This window comes from Barbus barbus, assembly GCF_936440315.1.
Source record: "Barbus barbus genome assembly, chromosome: 37".
Classification (NCBI taxonomy): domain Eukaryota; kingdom Metazoa; phylum Chordata; class Actinopteri; order Cypriniformes; family Cyprinidae; genus Barbus; species Barbus barbus.
In genome coordinates this window covers 11,752,505-11,768,689 of record NC_136715.1, presented here as the reverse complement: position 1 = coordinate 11,768,689, position 16,185 = coordinate 11,752,505, and the positions used below count along the sequence as shown (strand labels likewise).

The window sequence follows — 16,185 nt, the reverse complement described above, 5'->3', positions numbered from 1 at the left end:
ACAGGCCTTCACACAATAACACACACCCTTGTCATTAAGGGCTCACGCAGAAGCACTGTCTTGAAACAGGGGGGTGGGGGTTCAAGTCACAGTGTTGCTTTCAGTGTAACGACGCGTAATTTGCCTTCTGCAGCCCTGAACGTGCCACTGCAATTATATTAGTCACATCGCATCAATTAAGACAACAAAGCCAAGAGCCTCATTACGAGATATTTTGTCTCAATTCAGAGGCTAATTCAAATTCCATCGGCAAGATGGACAAGAGTGTTGACAGGGTACATTGGAGCTCACCCACCGGATGACAAGGCACAGATGGAGATTTTTGTGATTGTGACTATTTAACGACCAAACCGACAAGCAAAGCGGTGGCTGAAGTGACACACTGGCAGACTGATTTATTAAGCAGGCCAATTAATTGTCCGGCAATTGGCAATTTGAGATACTGTGCCTGCCTGGCTGATTAACAAACTTATTTGCATTTTTTTGTGTTTGCGGTTATTTGTGAGTGAAATATTTGAGTAAATATTATGTTCACTTAATTTCAGAAAAATGTTTTCAATAAAAAAATATATGAAACCCGACCGTTTAAAATTTGGGGTCAGTAAGGTTTTCTTTTCTTATTCATTTTTAAGAATTAATTAGTGCTGTCAAACAATTAATCGCATCCAAAATAAAAGTTTTTGTTTACATAATATATGCGTGTGCACTGTGTATATTTATCAAGTCTATATAAATACACACACATACATGTATATATTTAAGAAAAATGTTATGTTTATATATTAAATATATTTATCTGTAATATAAATATATACATGTAAATATTTGAAAAATATAGACTGTATGTGTGTGTATTTATATATACATAATAAATATACACAGCGCACACACATATTATGTAAACAAAAACTTTTATTTTGTTTGCGATTAATGGCGATTAATCATTTGACAGCACTAGAATTAATGGATGCAAAGATGACAAGGGTACGTTATTCTTCAAACAGGACAGCAAATACATTTACAAGTTAACAAAAAATTGTTTAATGCTGTTCATTTTGTCTATATATTAAAAGGATCGTGACAAAAACAATAACGGTATGGTATAATAATGGTATAATAATAATAATGGTATAATAATTCACAAAAATATTAAGATAAAGAATGATTTATGAAGGATCATGTGACACTGGAGACTGGAAAAATGGCTACTAAAAATTCAGCTTGGCCTTCAATGGAATAAATAACATTTAAAAATATATTAAAACAGAAAAAATATTTGTACTTTTTCACAATATTACTGTTTTCAATGTATTTTCTATCAAATAACTGCAGCCTTGGTGAGTATAAAAGATTTATATAAAAAGAAAGAAATCTTAGCGACCCAAAACTTTTAAACAGTAGTGTGTGTGTATATACTGTACACTGCACGTATACGTGCACACAATTAGGCTATATAAATATCAGAATTAAATGTTGAAAACCCCACTTGGTTAACCAATAAAACCGAGAACAGTATGAGAACATTCTAGAATGCTGAGAAAGGTCCACATGTCTGCACGCGTCTCCACATATCTCCCAACAGCATTGGGCCGGTTTGTGTAACAGGTGGCTGGGTCTGCCCCCCTCTCCCAGCGCCCCGGCATGGGTTTCAAGCACAGCACCATTAGTATCAGCATACTTTTCCAAACTTGCTAATGAACATCTCTCTTACAGCTACCACCTGGCTGGAGCGACCCTCTGTACACCAGCCATCTGACGTATCAGTGACGGAATAATTAGTTCAATACTGGCTGGCCTTTGTGGGATAAGATAAACACACTATTTTAGGTAATATTTAATATAATATTTAATAACAGTTGAGCTCTGACAGGTGTCGTTCTGTTATGTGAATAGAGCTTGTTAAATAAAAACTTCCAGTACTTCATACTAAATTATTACTGTAGATTTTATTGATTCACTGAACTGGAGAGAATCTTAACATGGACAGGAGAATTATGAGTTAATCTTTGCAGGTGGAGAGGTTGTTAGCTGCAGGTAACATTAGCATGATGACTTCGAGTTTTGAGGAAAGGGTAAACACCTGTACAAATTTCCAATTTTCTCGGTGCTGATAAGCCTTGATTCTAACCCTAATAACAGATTTTTACATCATATAAAACCAACTTCAACAAACGTCAGTCTGCTGCTCTTTCCAACTGTGCACAAGCAGTGAGAAATACAGTCCAGTGTGCAAAAAAAAAAAAAAAAAAAAAACTCTATAATACGTCATACATAATTTCAAAAGTTTGAGGCTGTAAGATTTCTTTTTTGTGTGTGTGAAAAAAAAGTTTCTTGCAATATGTGCATCAAGGCTGCATTTATTTGATAAAAATACAGTAAAAACAGTAATATTATGAAATATTATTGCAATTCAAAATAATGGTTTTCAATTTTATTATATCTTAAATGTCATTTATTTCTGTGATGGCAAAGCTGAATTTTCAGAAGCCATTACTCCATTCTTCAGTCACATGATCTTTCAGAAATCATAATAATATGCTGATTTGGTGCTCAAGAAACATTTCTTACAATTATCAATGTTGAAAACAGTTGTGCTGCTTAATATTTGTACTTTTTTTCTTTGATGATTAGAAATAAGTACCACATCTATTTGAAATAGAAATCTTAAATTATAAATGTCACTTTTGATAAATTTAATGCGTCCTTACTGAATAAAAATATTCTTCAAAAAAATAATAAAAAACACTGACCCTAAAGTTTTGAACAGTAGTGCATTCATCTACATTTGCATCTATATGATTTCTAATCAATGATGTTCCATCTATATCGATTGTTATATAATTTGGGAACAGAATATTTTAACTAATTAAAAGTCTCGCCCCCCTCTTGTGCATAAACTTTTGGTCATGTTGGGAACTCCAACTGATGCCAGCCCCAAAGACCACTGATTCTGCTGGCCTCTCCATCTGTGAGGTCTTCGCGAGTGAGTCGATCCATTTTGAGGAGACCTTCTGAACCTCTCTAGCAGCCTGTGGCAGCGTTTAAGCTCCTGCAGACTTGCATGGAGACCTCGCTTTATCTTTGGCCACAGAGAGGGAGAGACATAGAAGGAATCTGGACAGGGACAACCGAAGCTATACATTTTTCATTAAATCCCTAACAAAACTCTTGGTGACACGGTGACTGCAGTGAGCAGTATGTCAGTAACAATTAAAGGATTGGTATCTCAGGGCAGAACATATGCTCTATCTGAGGGGGGGACATACTCTATTCTCCCTTATCTCACTGTGGAGGACCTACCAGTTTAATGGGCTCCGGAGTAGGGGTGTAACGGTTCACAAAATTCTCGGTTTGGTTCGATACGACACTGTGGTGTCACGGTTCGGTACGTTTTTGATTGTGGGGGGTGGATGTTAATTGGTTATGTTGCAATGTTGGAAATATTTCTGTTTTAAACCATGAAGGCGAGCCAATGCATGTCACACAAGCACGCAATTGCACAAGCAAACTTTGTGCAAGAGTTATGCCGGTGAATGTCTTATTCTCAGTCAATTCACTATAAGCAGAAAGTTAAAGTAAAAACAGAATGACGGAGTAATGATGGAGCTTTCGGTATCTGCCACATATTTTCTCAGAGACGAGACGACGAGAGACAAATCTACTTCATCATATGCTGATAACGGTATATAGCGGTTTTCATTTATTCCCTTAATAATAAGTTTCTCTTGTGGCCCGTATATAGTGGAAGAAAATGAGAAGAAACATATTTCGTGTTAAACAGGTTGTTTCTGAAAGTGGGTGCTTGAAATAAAAGCTTTTTATTTAATTGATTTTTATTGATGACTGCAGTGTTAATATTTTTATTATAGGACTATAATTCATTATAATAGACCTGTTTTAAAAGACCTTTTTAAAAAACATTTTAATTCAGGAGTAAATAGCCTAATTTTATCCTCACAGTGCGTCAGAATTGCGGTGCAAATTAATTGTAATTTTAATTGAATAATAAAAGTAACCTCATAATAATAATAATAATAATAATAGGCCTAATAAAATAAGAATGTAACAGGTCTACATTAATTGGAAATGCCAAATCCTATTAATATTGCCAATAATTTATGTTTTTGACAATATCTTTGGCTATCGTCGATACAAAATTACAACCCAGCCAGGGGAGATTATCGTGGGGCTGTCAGCTACATCACTGGACATGTTGCCTGTTTGGGCTGCCTTGTTGAGCGCAGTGGCACTGAGAACATTATATTTCACACAATTTGAGCGGTTTTATTTTCCAAATGTAATAGGATTAGTCCAACGAAGCATTCGTTTTGTAAAGCATACTGAACCGAAAGCCTCGTACCGAACGGTTCAATACGAATACGCATATCGTTACACCCCCTACTCCTGAGGAGATTCCCCCCTTCTATGTAAAGTGCTTTGAGTACCCAGAAAAGTGCTATATAAATGTAACAAATTATTATTATTATTATTATTATCATCATAACATGAAAATAATCACATACCACAAAAAATGCAAACCACATAATACTAGGCATTTTTTTTTACCACTTTCTATAAAGGTTGTGTATATAATGCATTATAAAGGGATTCCTAATATATCACATACTATTCCTTAAATTAGTTTTATGATCTCATAAACAAATTGCAACAATAATAAAACAAAAAAATAACTAATAATGGTTATATATTTATAAAAACAAGCATTAAATCATATGTAATCACCATAAATAACCATTAAAGTTAAAGTATTACATTTTACTGTTGAATATTATTATTTGTTAGAAGATATATTGGATTGCAACATGTGCTTTATGATTTTATGAAATTGTTTATAATGTATCAAAAATGCTTTTCTAATTTTAAATATATATTTCATAAGGTGTGAAATGTGGTAGTCTATGAAGGATATTTGCTTGTCATATGCTCAAAAACTGCTGCATAAGAGGAGGAAATGACTTCCAGTGATAGTCAATCAGTCAAGCCATTGATCCTGACTATAAATAATTAACGCATATTGGTGTAAGATGAGAGGCTAGTTCCTGTTCACCACAAGAGTTTAGATTACCATTTCTTTCAGAAAAACTCCAGAACGTATTCTAAGAGTAATTTATTCTTACTTAGTCTGAGCAAGAATAATTTTTTTCAAAAAAAGTTTTTTTTTTTTTTTGTAGAATTTTTTTAGGGTATAAGGGTATATGTATATGTATGTACACACACACACACGTCTGGTCAACTATCCTTGTAGGGACTCTCCATAGGCGTAATTGTTTTTATACTGTACAAACCGTATTTTCTATCGCCCTACACCAACCCTACACCTAAACCTGCCCCTTACAGGAAACTTTGTGCATTTTTACTTTCTCAAAAAATTCATTCTGTATGATTTATAAGCTTTTGCACCCATGGGGACAACACCAACATATTACATATATGTTCCACTAAAGACTCACAGAGATACTCATTAAAAACAACATTGTGACAAAGGCCAATTGGGCAATTTCACAAAAATTACCCATAAAAGATTTTTGGTATTGGCCAAACAGCTTATTACATTATATTACAATGCACGCATAAATTTCTATACACCATCATATGCATAGCTTCTAGCCATAATTGTAAGAGAAATAGGTAGATTACTTTGTATATCAAATCACATATAATTGCATATACCTTTAAAGTATAATTATGACGGTTAGATTAGCAAATCTGGCTAGTGCAGGTCATCAGTAGTTAATAATAAAAGTTTAATAAAACCCAAATCACATTTCTTACAGTACATTCATATAAGCTCATTACCTTCAGGGTTCATCTACTTGAACCTGAATTTCAAAACCAATTAACTGAATTTCAAAACCAATTAAAGACCCGATGAAATCAAAATTGAAATTTTGTGGCTTTTATTCCATGTTTATTACCTTTGAGAATGTCTATATGCCTAAAGCTTGCCAAAATTAACTATTAAATAGCAGACATACACTACTGTTTAAAAGTTTGGCGAGTGTGAGATCCTGATTTGGTGCTCAAGAATAATTTCTTATTATTAGCAATGTTGAAAACAGTTGTGCTGCTAAATACTTTAGTGGAAGCATGATATTCTTTGGAATAGAAAGCTCAACAATTATTTAAAACAGAAAACTTATTTTTTAGCATTGTGTCTTCACCTTTGATGATTTTAATGAATAATTGTTCTTTTTTTTATTAAAAATAAATAAATAAAAATCTTACTGCCCCTAAACTATGTATATAATTTATGAACAATATAGTCTTTCTCTGAGATATTTAGCAAAATGTCTGAGCTTCTATTCTCTGTACAACGGAAGTGAATGGTGACCATGAGTTCTCAAGCTCAAAAAAAGGACCACAAAGCACCATAAAGGCATACTAAAAAGTGTTTAGTCCTTGCAACTAAAAAAGCAGCTTAAACAATCTGCTATAAATAACTCCTTTTATGCTCCACTGAGCAAGGAAAGTCATACAGGTTTCACACGAGGGTATTAATGATGAAAGAATTTGTAATTTTTGGTTGAACTCTTCCGTTGTTATCTTCCAGAGACCAACATCTCAAAGCTACTGTCAGAATCACATGGTCTATGTTCCGGTTGGTTGCAAGTTTTGGGTAAATTGTACTTTCCTTTAGAAATCATATTGGATTTCATGTCTCAGTAGTCTCTCGGGTCAGGGTGCAATATACCAACTCTCTATCACCACAGAATTACAAATGTGTAACTCCATTTGAGAAATAAAGTTATGAGGAACACACATCCTCTCCCCCTCTGAAAGTTTTCCAGTTTTGTTCAAAACTGCATTAGCAATGGGAGTACATCTGAGCACTCAATCTACAATCAGCACACTCACTGTTGCTTTTGAAGGCTGGCACCTGTGTCACTTATACCTCCTCTCAGCACGGACGGGAAGTTAATTAACTGCCTGTAGGACCAGCGGGGTCCTTTGACAGGCACCGAGTTGGACACATTCTGTTCCACAGGCGTTTATAGTGACGAATTAGCTCTGCCGCCCACCTCCACATCCCCCTCCCCATCATCAGTTTTGTCCTTCGCCCATCCTAAGCAGCAGTGGTAGCTATCGGGGAACTACTGCTCCCTACAGCCACAGTGTCACGTACAGTAACAGCCCAGCGCTCATTCCATCCACAGTAGTGGAGAGACGAAACACTGTAAGTCTTTAAAAGACAGCTAGGGAGTTTGGTAACATGCACATGCACATGTCACAGTGTCTTCTGCGAGACTGCAAGCGAGGCTATAAAGTTCTAAAAACTAAGTACTTTCAAAAAAATATTTTATAATATGCTGTGACTAGGTTTTAATAATAAATTAATTAAATATGTGTGTCTGTGCGTATACACATATACATACATATACTGTACACGCACACTCAAAATACACACACACATACATATGTATTAAAAATATATTATACAGAAAAATACTTAGTTTTTCATTCATTCACTCATTCATTTTATATTATTTTAAGGAAATTTATGTTTCAAAAGTGTTGGTCTGTGAAGATGGAGGTGATATCGGACCATAGTTAGACATGTTATCTGCATTTATGTCATCATGTTTTAAAAAGCCATTGTGGTATTCTGAAACATTTGCAACGAGACATTTCTGTCATTTTACAATACGTTATTTAATGTATGATGACAAATGAGCTCTATGTGAAAATGCTGAATGAGATATGAAGTGTTCCTGACCTATAGAACTCCCTTCCTGTCCTTTTGTGCAGCATTTCTCTATAGCAGACTGTCCGTGCCCTTGACCAGCAATCAGACAAGTGTGGGTAGGGACTCACTTAAAAACACACACACACACTTAAGCCAATATCCAATCCTTTGAGGGCCTGAAGGCCAAATAAACAGTCTGTGTCTGACACCCCTTAACTCTTACTATCAGATTATTTTGGTATGGGTCAGAATTTATGGTGTTACTGCTGCATACTTGCATTATACAAACAGACATCCCACTTATACTTCTACTGTATCTCAGTAATCTAGAGGCATTATTCATTTATTAATACATAAAAGTTCATCTAACTTAATATGGATCTTTTGATATTACCTTTTTTTTTTGGAAGTTTCATTTTTGTTTTTACTTAATTTCTGGTTTAATTTTTCATTTATTTTATAACTATTATTATTTACTTTTCTCTTTCTCAATTTCCACCCTTACAGGTCATCCTAGAATTGGTGGTTCTTGGCCAAAATAATAAGAAATGTGCATCAAATTGACAGGAGCATGTAACAAATAATAACTAGTGAATTCTCAAATGAAACTCATTCCACACTTTGAGAGGAATTGACAGTTTGATAGCATTACAAAGTGCGTTAGGAATCAAAGTAGCATCTTTTTCAGAGGGTTTGTTGTGTGGAAGAAGAACAGTTAGCATGCTCTGCTGTATTGCAGTCTATTAGAAGCTTCCAGTGAAGCATGCTGGGTTGACTTGTCGAAATTCTTCCTCCTGTGGTGACAAGTTGAGACGATATTTAGACAAACCACACAGACCGGGCCAGTATATGCACTGTCATGGTTGACAACAGACCCACTGCTGAGCAGCAAAGACATATTCCAGCACTCCAACTGTCAAACTTTACTTCTTAGGACTTCTTAAGACTCTTTAGAGCAGACGACAGAGTACAGTCACTACAAAGAAGAAAACTAACATACTAGAGGAAATTGCACTGATTGTTTATCTAGTATGTCCTAAAGACTAAAAGAGCTCCATTTACTCTCCTTCAGAAATGTGTGTGGCACAGTAGAGATGTTAAATATGGTGAGTGAACAGAAACATACGGTCCTAATATACAGTATCAGGGATGGATGTGTAAGCCGAGGAGTTAAGATCAAAGTAGCTTGGATACGAATGTCTGCCCAGTGGATTGGAGTAGGGCTACCTCCTGCTCTACCCAGCATGCATACCGATGAATTCCACAGCCACTCCCTTTAATATACATGCAAAGATCCCCTGTGAGAACCAGAGGGTGGAGCAGATTGACTAGACATACATAATACAGAGAGTATACTGGCAAAGTATAATTTTTTATTGTCTATGTAAGCATGTGATGTTTGAAATAGTATGCATTAAGCGATGGTGAAAATGTATATCTATAATATGCTAAACTGTCAACACATGACCGCATTATGTCACGTTTTATTCACGTTAAGTGGGATCTAGTTATTATGGTTACTTTACATCTTTATTTTTTATTTAAGATGTGTTGCAGATAAGTCAAATGTAACTTAAAAATTCATTATTCAAAACTTTAAAAATTAAATAAAAAAAAACAGTTAAAAGAGAGAAAAGAAGGAGATGTTAATAATGTTATTAATTCCAAAATCATTCAAGGATATTCATTATCATCTCTATGGGTGTTTTCAGGATATAATACTAAATGGAATAATACAATTATTATTTACTGTATATTTATTAAACATTGAATTAGTATGCATTACACAATGGTAAACATTTTAAACTGTAGTATGCTACACTGGTGACATATAACCTCACCACGTCACATTTTATTCAGCAAGTGGCAAGTTATTTTGATGTAAATAGTTATTAATATAGTTTTTTAATATAGAATTTTGTCTTTTGGCAGTTCGATCAGTCCAATTTAACAATAATAATAATAATAATAGTAATCATTTAATAAAAAAATAGAAAGATGAAGAAAGAGAAGAAAGATGTTAAAAACAGCTGATATATTTATATATTGCAGAAATAGCATATATTATGTAAAGTGTGTGGTACAACATTATACACCTGCAAGCAATAGAAATGACACAACTGGTAACTTGTCGGCTGCTATTTAGATATAGGTCTACGTAGTGTACGATAACCTGAAAGCATTTTTCCGACAGCTACCACCACTATCGATCTCATGGACTCTTGACTGGAGCCCTTGATTACTAAAATGAGGCTTTTGCAATCAAGAACCCGGCTGTTGAAGTTCAGAGGCTGTAATTTACATGCTAATATGTAGCAGAGGCTAGAATCTTCTTTTATTGTGTCTAAAATCAACATTGGCTTTAGATGTAATTGCATTCTTGATACAGAATGTTTATTCCCTTGTTAGCCGGTAATGAAGTATTGAAGAGCAGAAGTTTGGTTTTAAGAAACGGCTGGCATGATAGTGTACCTGGAATTGCACTTGGGTCTCTGATCAATACACATTTCCTTGCTTCCGAAATTTTTAACTTGGGCTCATTAGAAAAACGCGCCTCTACCTACATTTTTTCAAAACTCCTATTCCCATAAATACAACTGCAGTGCAGTCAGTTTCATCTGAAATTAACACTAGAGATGGTCAAATGGCAAGAAATGTAATTCCTTTTCAGAAAAAATCATCATTTCAGAGGCAGATCATCAAGAAATAAAGACAATTTTTTGTACAGTTCCTTAAAAAATACTTTTATGACCTCAAAACCCTTCTGCCATAATAAAATTTGACACTGACATTACGTTACTGGCTCCACGTATGGCTTTTCTAACGTAAGATTGCTCGGTAGCTCACCTGGTAAGGTATTGCGCTCATGATGAAGAGTCCAGTCAAATGAGAGTTATAATAAAAGTGCTCAAAAAGAAAAAAAAACAAGCAGAAATGGCATGGTTGCTTTAGAAAATGTATTTTTATCTAATGTTTGCTTTTGTTTTAATTTTATTCAAAGCATTACCCTTTTAGCACCACTTTTCCTTTCCAAACTGCTGCAAAAATTTACAATCAACGCAATAAAACATTGCTAGATTCACATTTGATTTGAATTAAAAATAAACATCTCTTAAAGGGTGACTGAAACAACATAACATGTCTCCACAGGTACATTGTTCCAATGAGTCTGGGTTGTCAATTTTGGTGGTGCTCTGTGTCTTTCACATATCCTTAAAATGGTAAGTGTTCATCCACATTTAAAAAAAAATAAATAAACCACACACTTTAAACTCCTTATAGACCATTTACTTCCCACATGCTACCCACATTCTCATTAAGACAAAAAGATCTGCTTGAGAAAGTCTTTGTTTTGTGCATGCTTGCACACTTTAATGTTCTATCATTTCATCCTTTTATCATTGCCTACCCTGCATGGCTCAAGCTAAGTCTGATCTCGTAAAACCAGGAATGAGAGATCTCTGAACACTCCACCCAACTGTTTGAGCCCAAGATCCCACGGGATGACCGATGTTATTTGTAGTTGCGCTCTAAGCCTGACACGTTATCTCGATCCGTGGTCAACGGCAGTTAATGTACAGGGATGTCTCGAGCCCTTGCGGTAATCACTAATGTTTATCAGAACCAGTCATCTCCAAAGCTAATTAAAAATCATCAAACAAGGCTAAACAACAGAGCTAATTAACAGGACATAGAATAACAATCCTCCACGGACAACAGGCTAGCATGAATTTTCATACAAACTAGCAGAGGTTCTAATCATCAGAGTTCTATGGACGTGCTATTGGCTATGCTAGTGTGCTAGCACACACATATCAAAAACTACAATCTCTGCTTCTAGCTATATTATGGGGGGGGGTTGTAGCAAGTAACAACTTGTGTTATAGATCCAATACTAAATTTTACATGTCTTCTGACTGGCTAAATGTGTCACTTTGGGCAGCACAGGAAAATTACTTGATGCTGGAAACACTATGACTATCTGGGACAAGTTGTTACGTAATAATGTATAAACGGTTTAAAAAAATTCAAATATTAAAATAAAAATAAAATAAGACTCCTAAAATGGCTGTAGACAAAGTCAAAAAGTAACATTTTGCAATACCTGCCAACAGCAAAGTAAATTGAGAAAATGTTTCTACTATACATACTTCATAGCAGACATGAAAATATATTCTGCATTGTTTTTATTATATTTTATTTAAATATGTTTTATAAATAAATGAAAAATGATTTATATATAATCTTTATTTTATATTTAATCTTTATTATTTTTATAAATATATAAATACAGACAGACACACACACACATACATATATATATATACACATATACACATATACACATATATATATATATACATATATATATATATATATATATATTAGTGCTGTCAATCGATTAAAAAAAATTAATTAATCGCACATTTTTCTAAAATTAATCGCGATTAATCCCAACTAACATTAAAGTTTTTAAATATACTTTAATGTTGCAATAATTTCACATTCAATCTTCAAATGTACAAACAACATAAAGAAAGAGAGTATATTTTTTATATTTCTTTAAATGGCATCTTTTTTATGATTGAAGTCCAGCATCACTGATATCAATACTACTGATGATGTCTCTATAAAATAGTTTTTTCCCCTTAATATTTAACCATTGATTGTAGCCATTCAGCATTACAGTATAACTGAGAGCTATCAATTTTAACATTTATTAGACTTAACTTATCATTTAAGTGAACTTAAAACAATCTTCACATGAACCCATTATAATAAATGACATATTTAGCAACCTGTGCCCTTCAGCAGAAATATACAGAAAATGAGCAAACACTAAATTCTAAATTAAATATAGATGAACCCCTTAAAGCTATAAAAGTTATTGATTTCCTCTTTATTTCTTTTGTTCTTGGATTAATAGACATCACAGCAACTGGTTATTAGCTTATTTGCCTGCTATTGCTTTAAAAGCTGCTGCTGCTGAACATGACGCGGATCTGACATCTTATTTTCTCACAACTCTCTTTACCTTTTCTGAACCACTTCAGGTCTTAAAGTCTCTACTAATGAGCGGACGAGTTGAATCGGGTGTTTTAGATGAGGGAGACAGTGCTGGGGTGCCTCAGGACAGTTTTTAAAACCATTTAAGAGACATGTTCTTAAATGTGACGCATATATAACATATTGCACACAGTTTTAAAGCAGCTTTAATCGCCTTTTTGGTAACTTCATGCCTTAACTGACGGCATAACTAGGACATTGCATGCACGTTTTGCTGTTTGATATGAAACAAACAACGCGCACGTCTCTCACAGCGCATCCTGTGCAAAGAAGTCCGTGAATGTCGTTGTAATTCGCTTCAACCTTTCCGAACTTTATGAAAGATTATTTTACGGAAGGTTTGAGGGGTGTATGTGTGTGAGGAATTGATAGCAAGCAGAATACGGTGTCTCTAAAGCAAACTCAGCGTCATCGCACATCTGGTTAAAAACTAAGCTCAGAATCAATCCAGAATCGTTGGAGAGAGAATCGCGATGCATCGATGGATCGATTTTTTCTCCCACCCCTAATATATATATATAAAATTTCTGACTTCTATTTAAATTGAAATCATGGTAACTGCTCATTTTAATTCAGTTCACTCAGGACTGTTATTCAGAACAATGTGGTGTTAAAAAAGATGTAATTTTCATTTTAAGCTCGTCCATCTAACTTGACACAGTAAAAACTTGCATCATACAACATGTCACACAATCAGCAGCAGGACATCCTACTGCTCCACAGCAGGAGGAATCTATGTGTTTCTAGACACAGGAGGTCTGCTTTCACAGCCACAAAGGAGGAGGAGCATTACAGCACTGCTCTGGCCCAATCATGGCAGACACATCTATTAAATGAACACGGATGTGTATTTTTGAGCAATCAGCCATACGTTGCTATGATGGGAGCGTGACAATTTGCATAACCTGACACCAGGCCACCAATATGTGTGGAGAATAAGTTAGTCCGTGCAGCAGCTCTGAGATATTAGCAAGCGAATATTAAACCCTTCCATTTACCCAAGAGATGCAGACTTCCATTTGCGACAGGGGTAACTCCTTCGACACAGCGGCACAATAAAGTTTCCAGGGTTATCTGTGACATCGAGGGGCAAAGAAGCGTGCCGTCTTCAAAAGGAAAAGAAAGAGAGAGACATGTTCAGCTTACAAGAGGTCCTTGATGTTCGGTCATGCTTCAAACAGATCACAGTCAGCAAGGAACAAATCACAGGCAAGACGTAATGCAGTCTAAAATGCACTAAAAAAATGAAAATGTACTGAATCGGAATGATGGAAAAATACTGTGTGTACATGCACAATCAAACCAATTATGATTAAAGAGAATCTCCCAAAAATGAACACTCTGTCATCATTTACTTGCCCTCATGTCATTGCAAAACAATTGGACTTTCTTTCTTCCGTGAAATAAAACAGGAGAAACTTTGAAAAACATACAGTTTTTCTACATTGTTATAATTCTTGTTGAGTCTTGATAGTTATAGTGTTTTGTTGTATATGTAAACACTGTCACTGAATTCAGTAGTTATCCATCCTTTCGAATCCTCTTTCGACTGAATGGCAGGCAACTGAAACTCGCTGAAGAACTATGGGAAACCAATCAGTGCTTATATACCAGGAAAGCTGACCAAGGCCGTTAGAGGACTGGAATATTGCATTACTTGCATCTCAATGATTTCAAATCAAGGTCAGGAACTTTTGAATATGCATAATAACAACCGACTATTGGCTGAATCAGCTCTCATCTGGCTGAAAGAATGTAAGGGGTGGACAGAGAGAAAAAAAAAAGAGTGAGAACATCAATGAAATGTAAAAAAAAGACAAATGTGTTTACCTAATTAACCAAAGTGCTAAATTCATGAAAACTCTTTATCATCTCTATAAGAAAAAATAAATAAATAAAACAACATGTCCTTGAAAACAAAGGAAATTAAAAATTTAAGGATATTGCTGGGCAAACCTTCTCATAAGCGGATAGGACATAAGTAGTCTAAATCCATGCCATGCTTGCTCATTTCAAAAGCATATTTCCTATGATCTGAATATCTGTCATCAACTCTAAAATAAGTAAAGTCCTTTAAGATTAAAAGCAAAAATCCTGTGCTTATCCAAAATGGATGAGGACATCAAGTACGTTCTTCTTAGGGCCGGATTAATAAATGTCCACAATTTATTCATAATTATTTTACTGGCGATAAAATTAAGCAACATTGTGAAAATCATTAAAATATTCATACATCATGCCTTTATAATTTTTCCTAAATTTTTTTCTCTGTGTTTTAGGCATTACATTAAACATTAGTTTAACTAGATTTTAGCTGATATATTAACCATTTTAACCTACTTCTAAGAGATTTCAGAGCAAATGCATAAATACAACGATACATAAAGAATATCATCAGATGGCTGAAAATGGATATTTTTTAGCTATATATCACACAGACTTGGTCCTTCTTTCAAAAGATCAAGTGATGAAACAAGCAAATTTTTCTAATGTATTTTAAGTCGCTATGATTAATTAAAAGGGAACAGATTACATCTCTTCCTGTTCAGTTTTATAATCTTCATATCGGTGCACAAGATAATCTAAAGCGATAAAGACAATCCTGTGAAAAGCAGGTAGCATCCGACCAGAAAATAACATCTGCCTTTCTACGCTGTGCATCCAGTCAGGTGATATTTGGCTAATGTATGCAGAACATCTAAAAATCTTCATATTACGTCCCAAAAGGATGACGGTATCGTAGATTATGGGAGAATTGCTCGGCCTAATCATTACAGGCCAAGGGTTAATTTGCATTTGCAATGAGTAATAATCTTTTCCAGACTATTAATGAAATCTAATGAAGGTGTACAAGAGGCTTACTGTCAGTACAATTAGATGTCATGTTCACCACAACTGCTTCTGAGAGACCAGAGGTTTGAAGGACAGCAGTAAAGCAGTTAAACGGCATCTCTTCCATCCTGGACACCTGGTAAGATTAAGTTAGTTCTACCAAACCAATTACCGGATCTTATTTTTCAATCTATAAATCCTATAATACCTCAAAAAAGGCTGATTTCTTGAGCATTACAGAGCATACCGCCCAAGTCAATATTACATGAGATTAAAAGACCAGATGTTTGCTGGGTATCTGAGCCAGACATGCTTTGAATGTCATGTTTTGCTTTTTTGAATGACGAAACTTGGCTAGTCAGGCTTAAAATGTGAGTATTAACATTCACAGGAGGCGACACATGCTCTTTAATCAGTTAAATGGAATGCATGCATTCAGTATTTTGTTTAAAATGTATTCTGTTGATTGAACAGAACTTCAATTGAATTTCAATCAGAGGCACCAAGGTCCCTCATCCAGTTAATCAACTACTTGGAATTGCTAAACTTATTACATTCAATTTATATTTACCCAAAATCTC

General features: G+C 34.7%; 1 protein-coding gene across 5 annotated transcripts in view; it reads right to left on the bottom strand.

The window, feature by feature from the left end:
- The window catches only part of LOC306857173 (IQ motif and SEC7 domain-containing protein 1-like), a gene marked incomplete at its 5' end in the record, with an annotated part of 170,815 nt that overhangs the window by 96,604 nt on the left and 58,026 nt on the right, over positions 1-16,185 (bottom strand). For 2 of the 5 annotated variants that reach the window (XM_079396928.1, XM_079396925.1), the window contains one exon: positions 13,771-13,878. The exons of 2 other annotated variants lie outside the window; for them this stretch is intronic. In XM_079396928.1, coding sequence (XP_079253054.1) covers positions 13,771-13,878 — 108 coding nt within the window. Of the gene's footprint in view, positions 1-13,770; positions 13,879-16,185 lie in introns of those variants that run through there. One more of the 5 variants, XM_079396927.1, reaches the window with a different exon arrangement.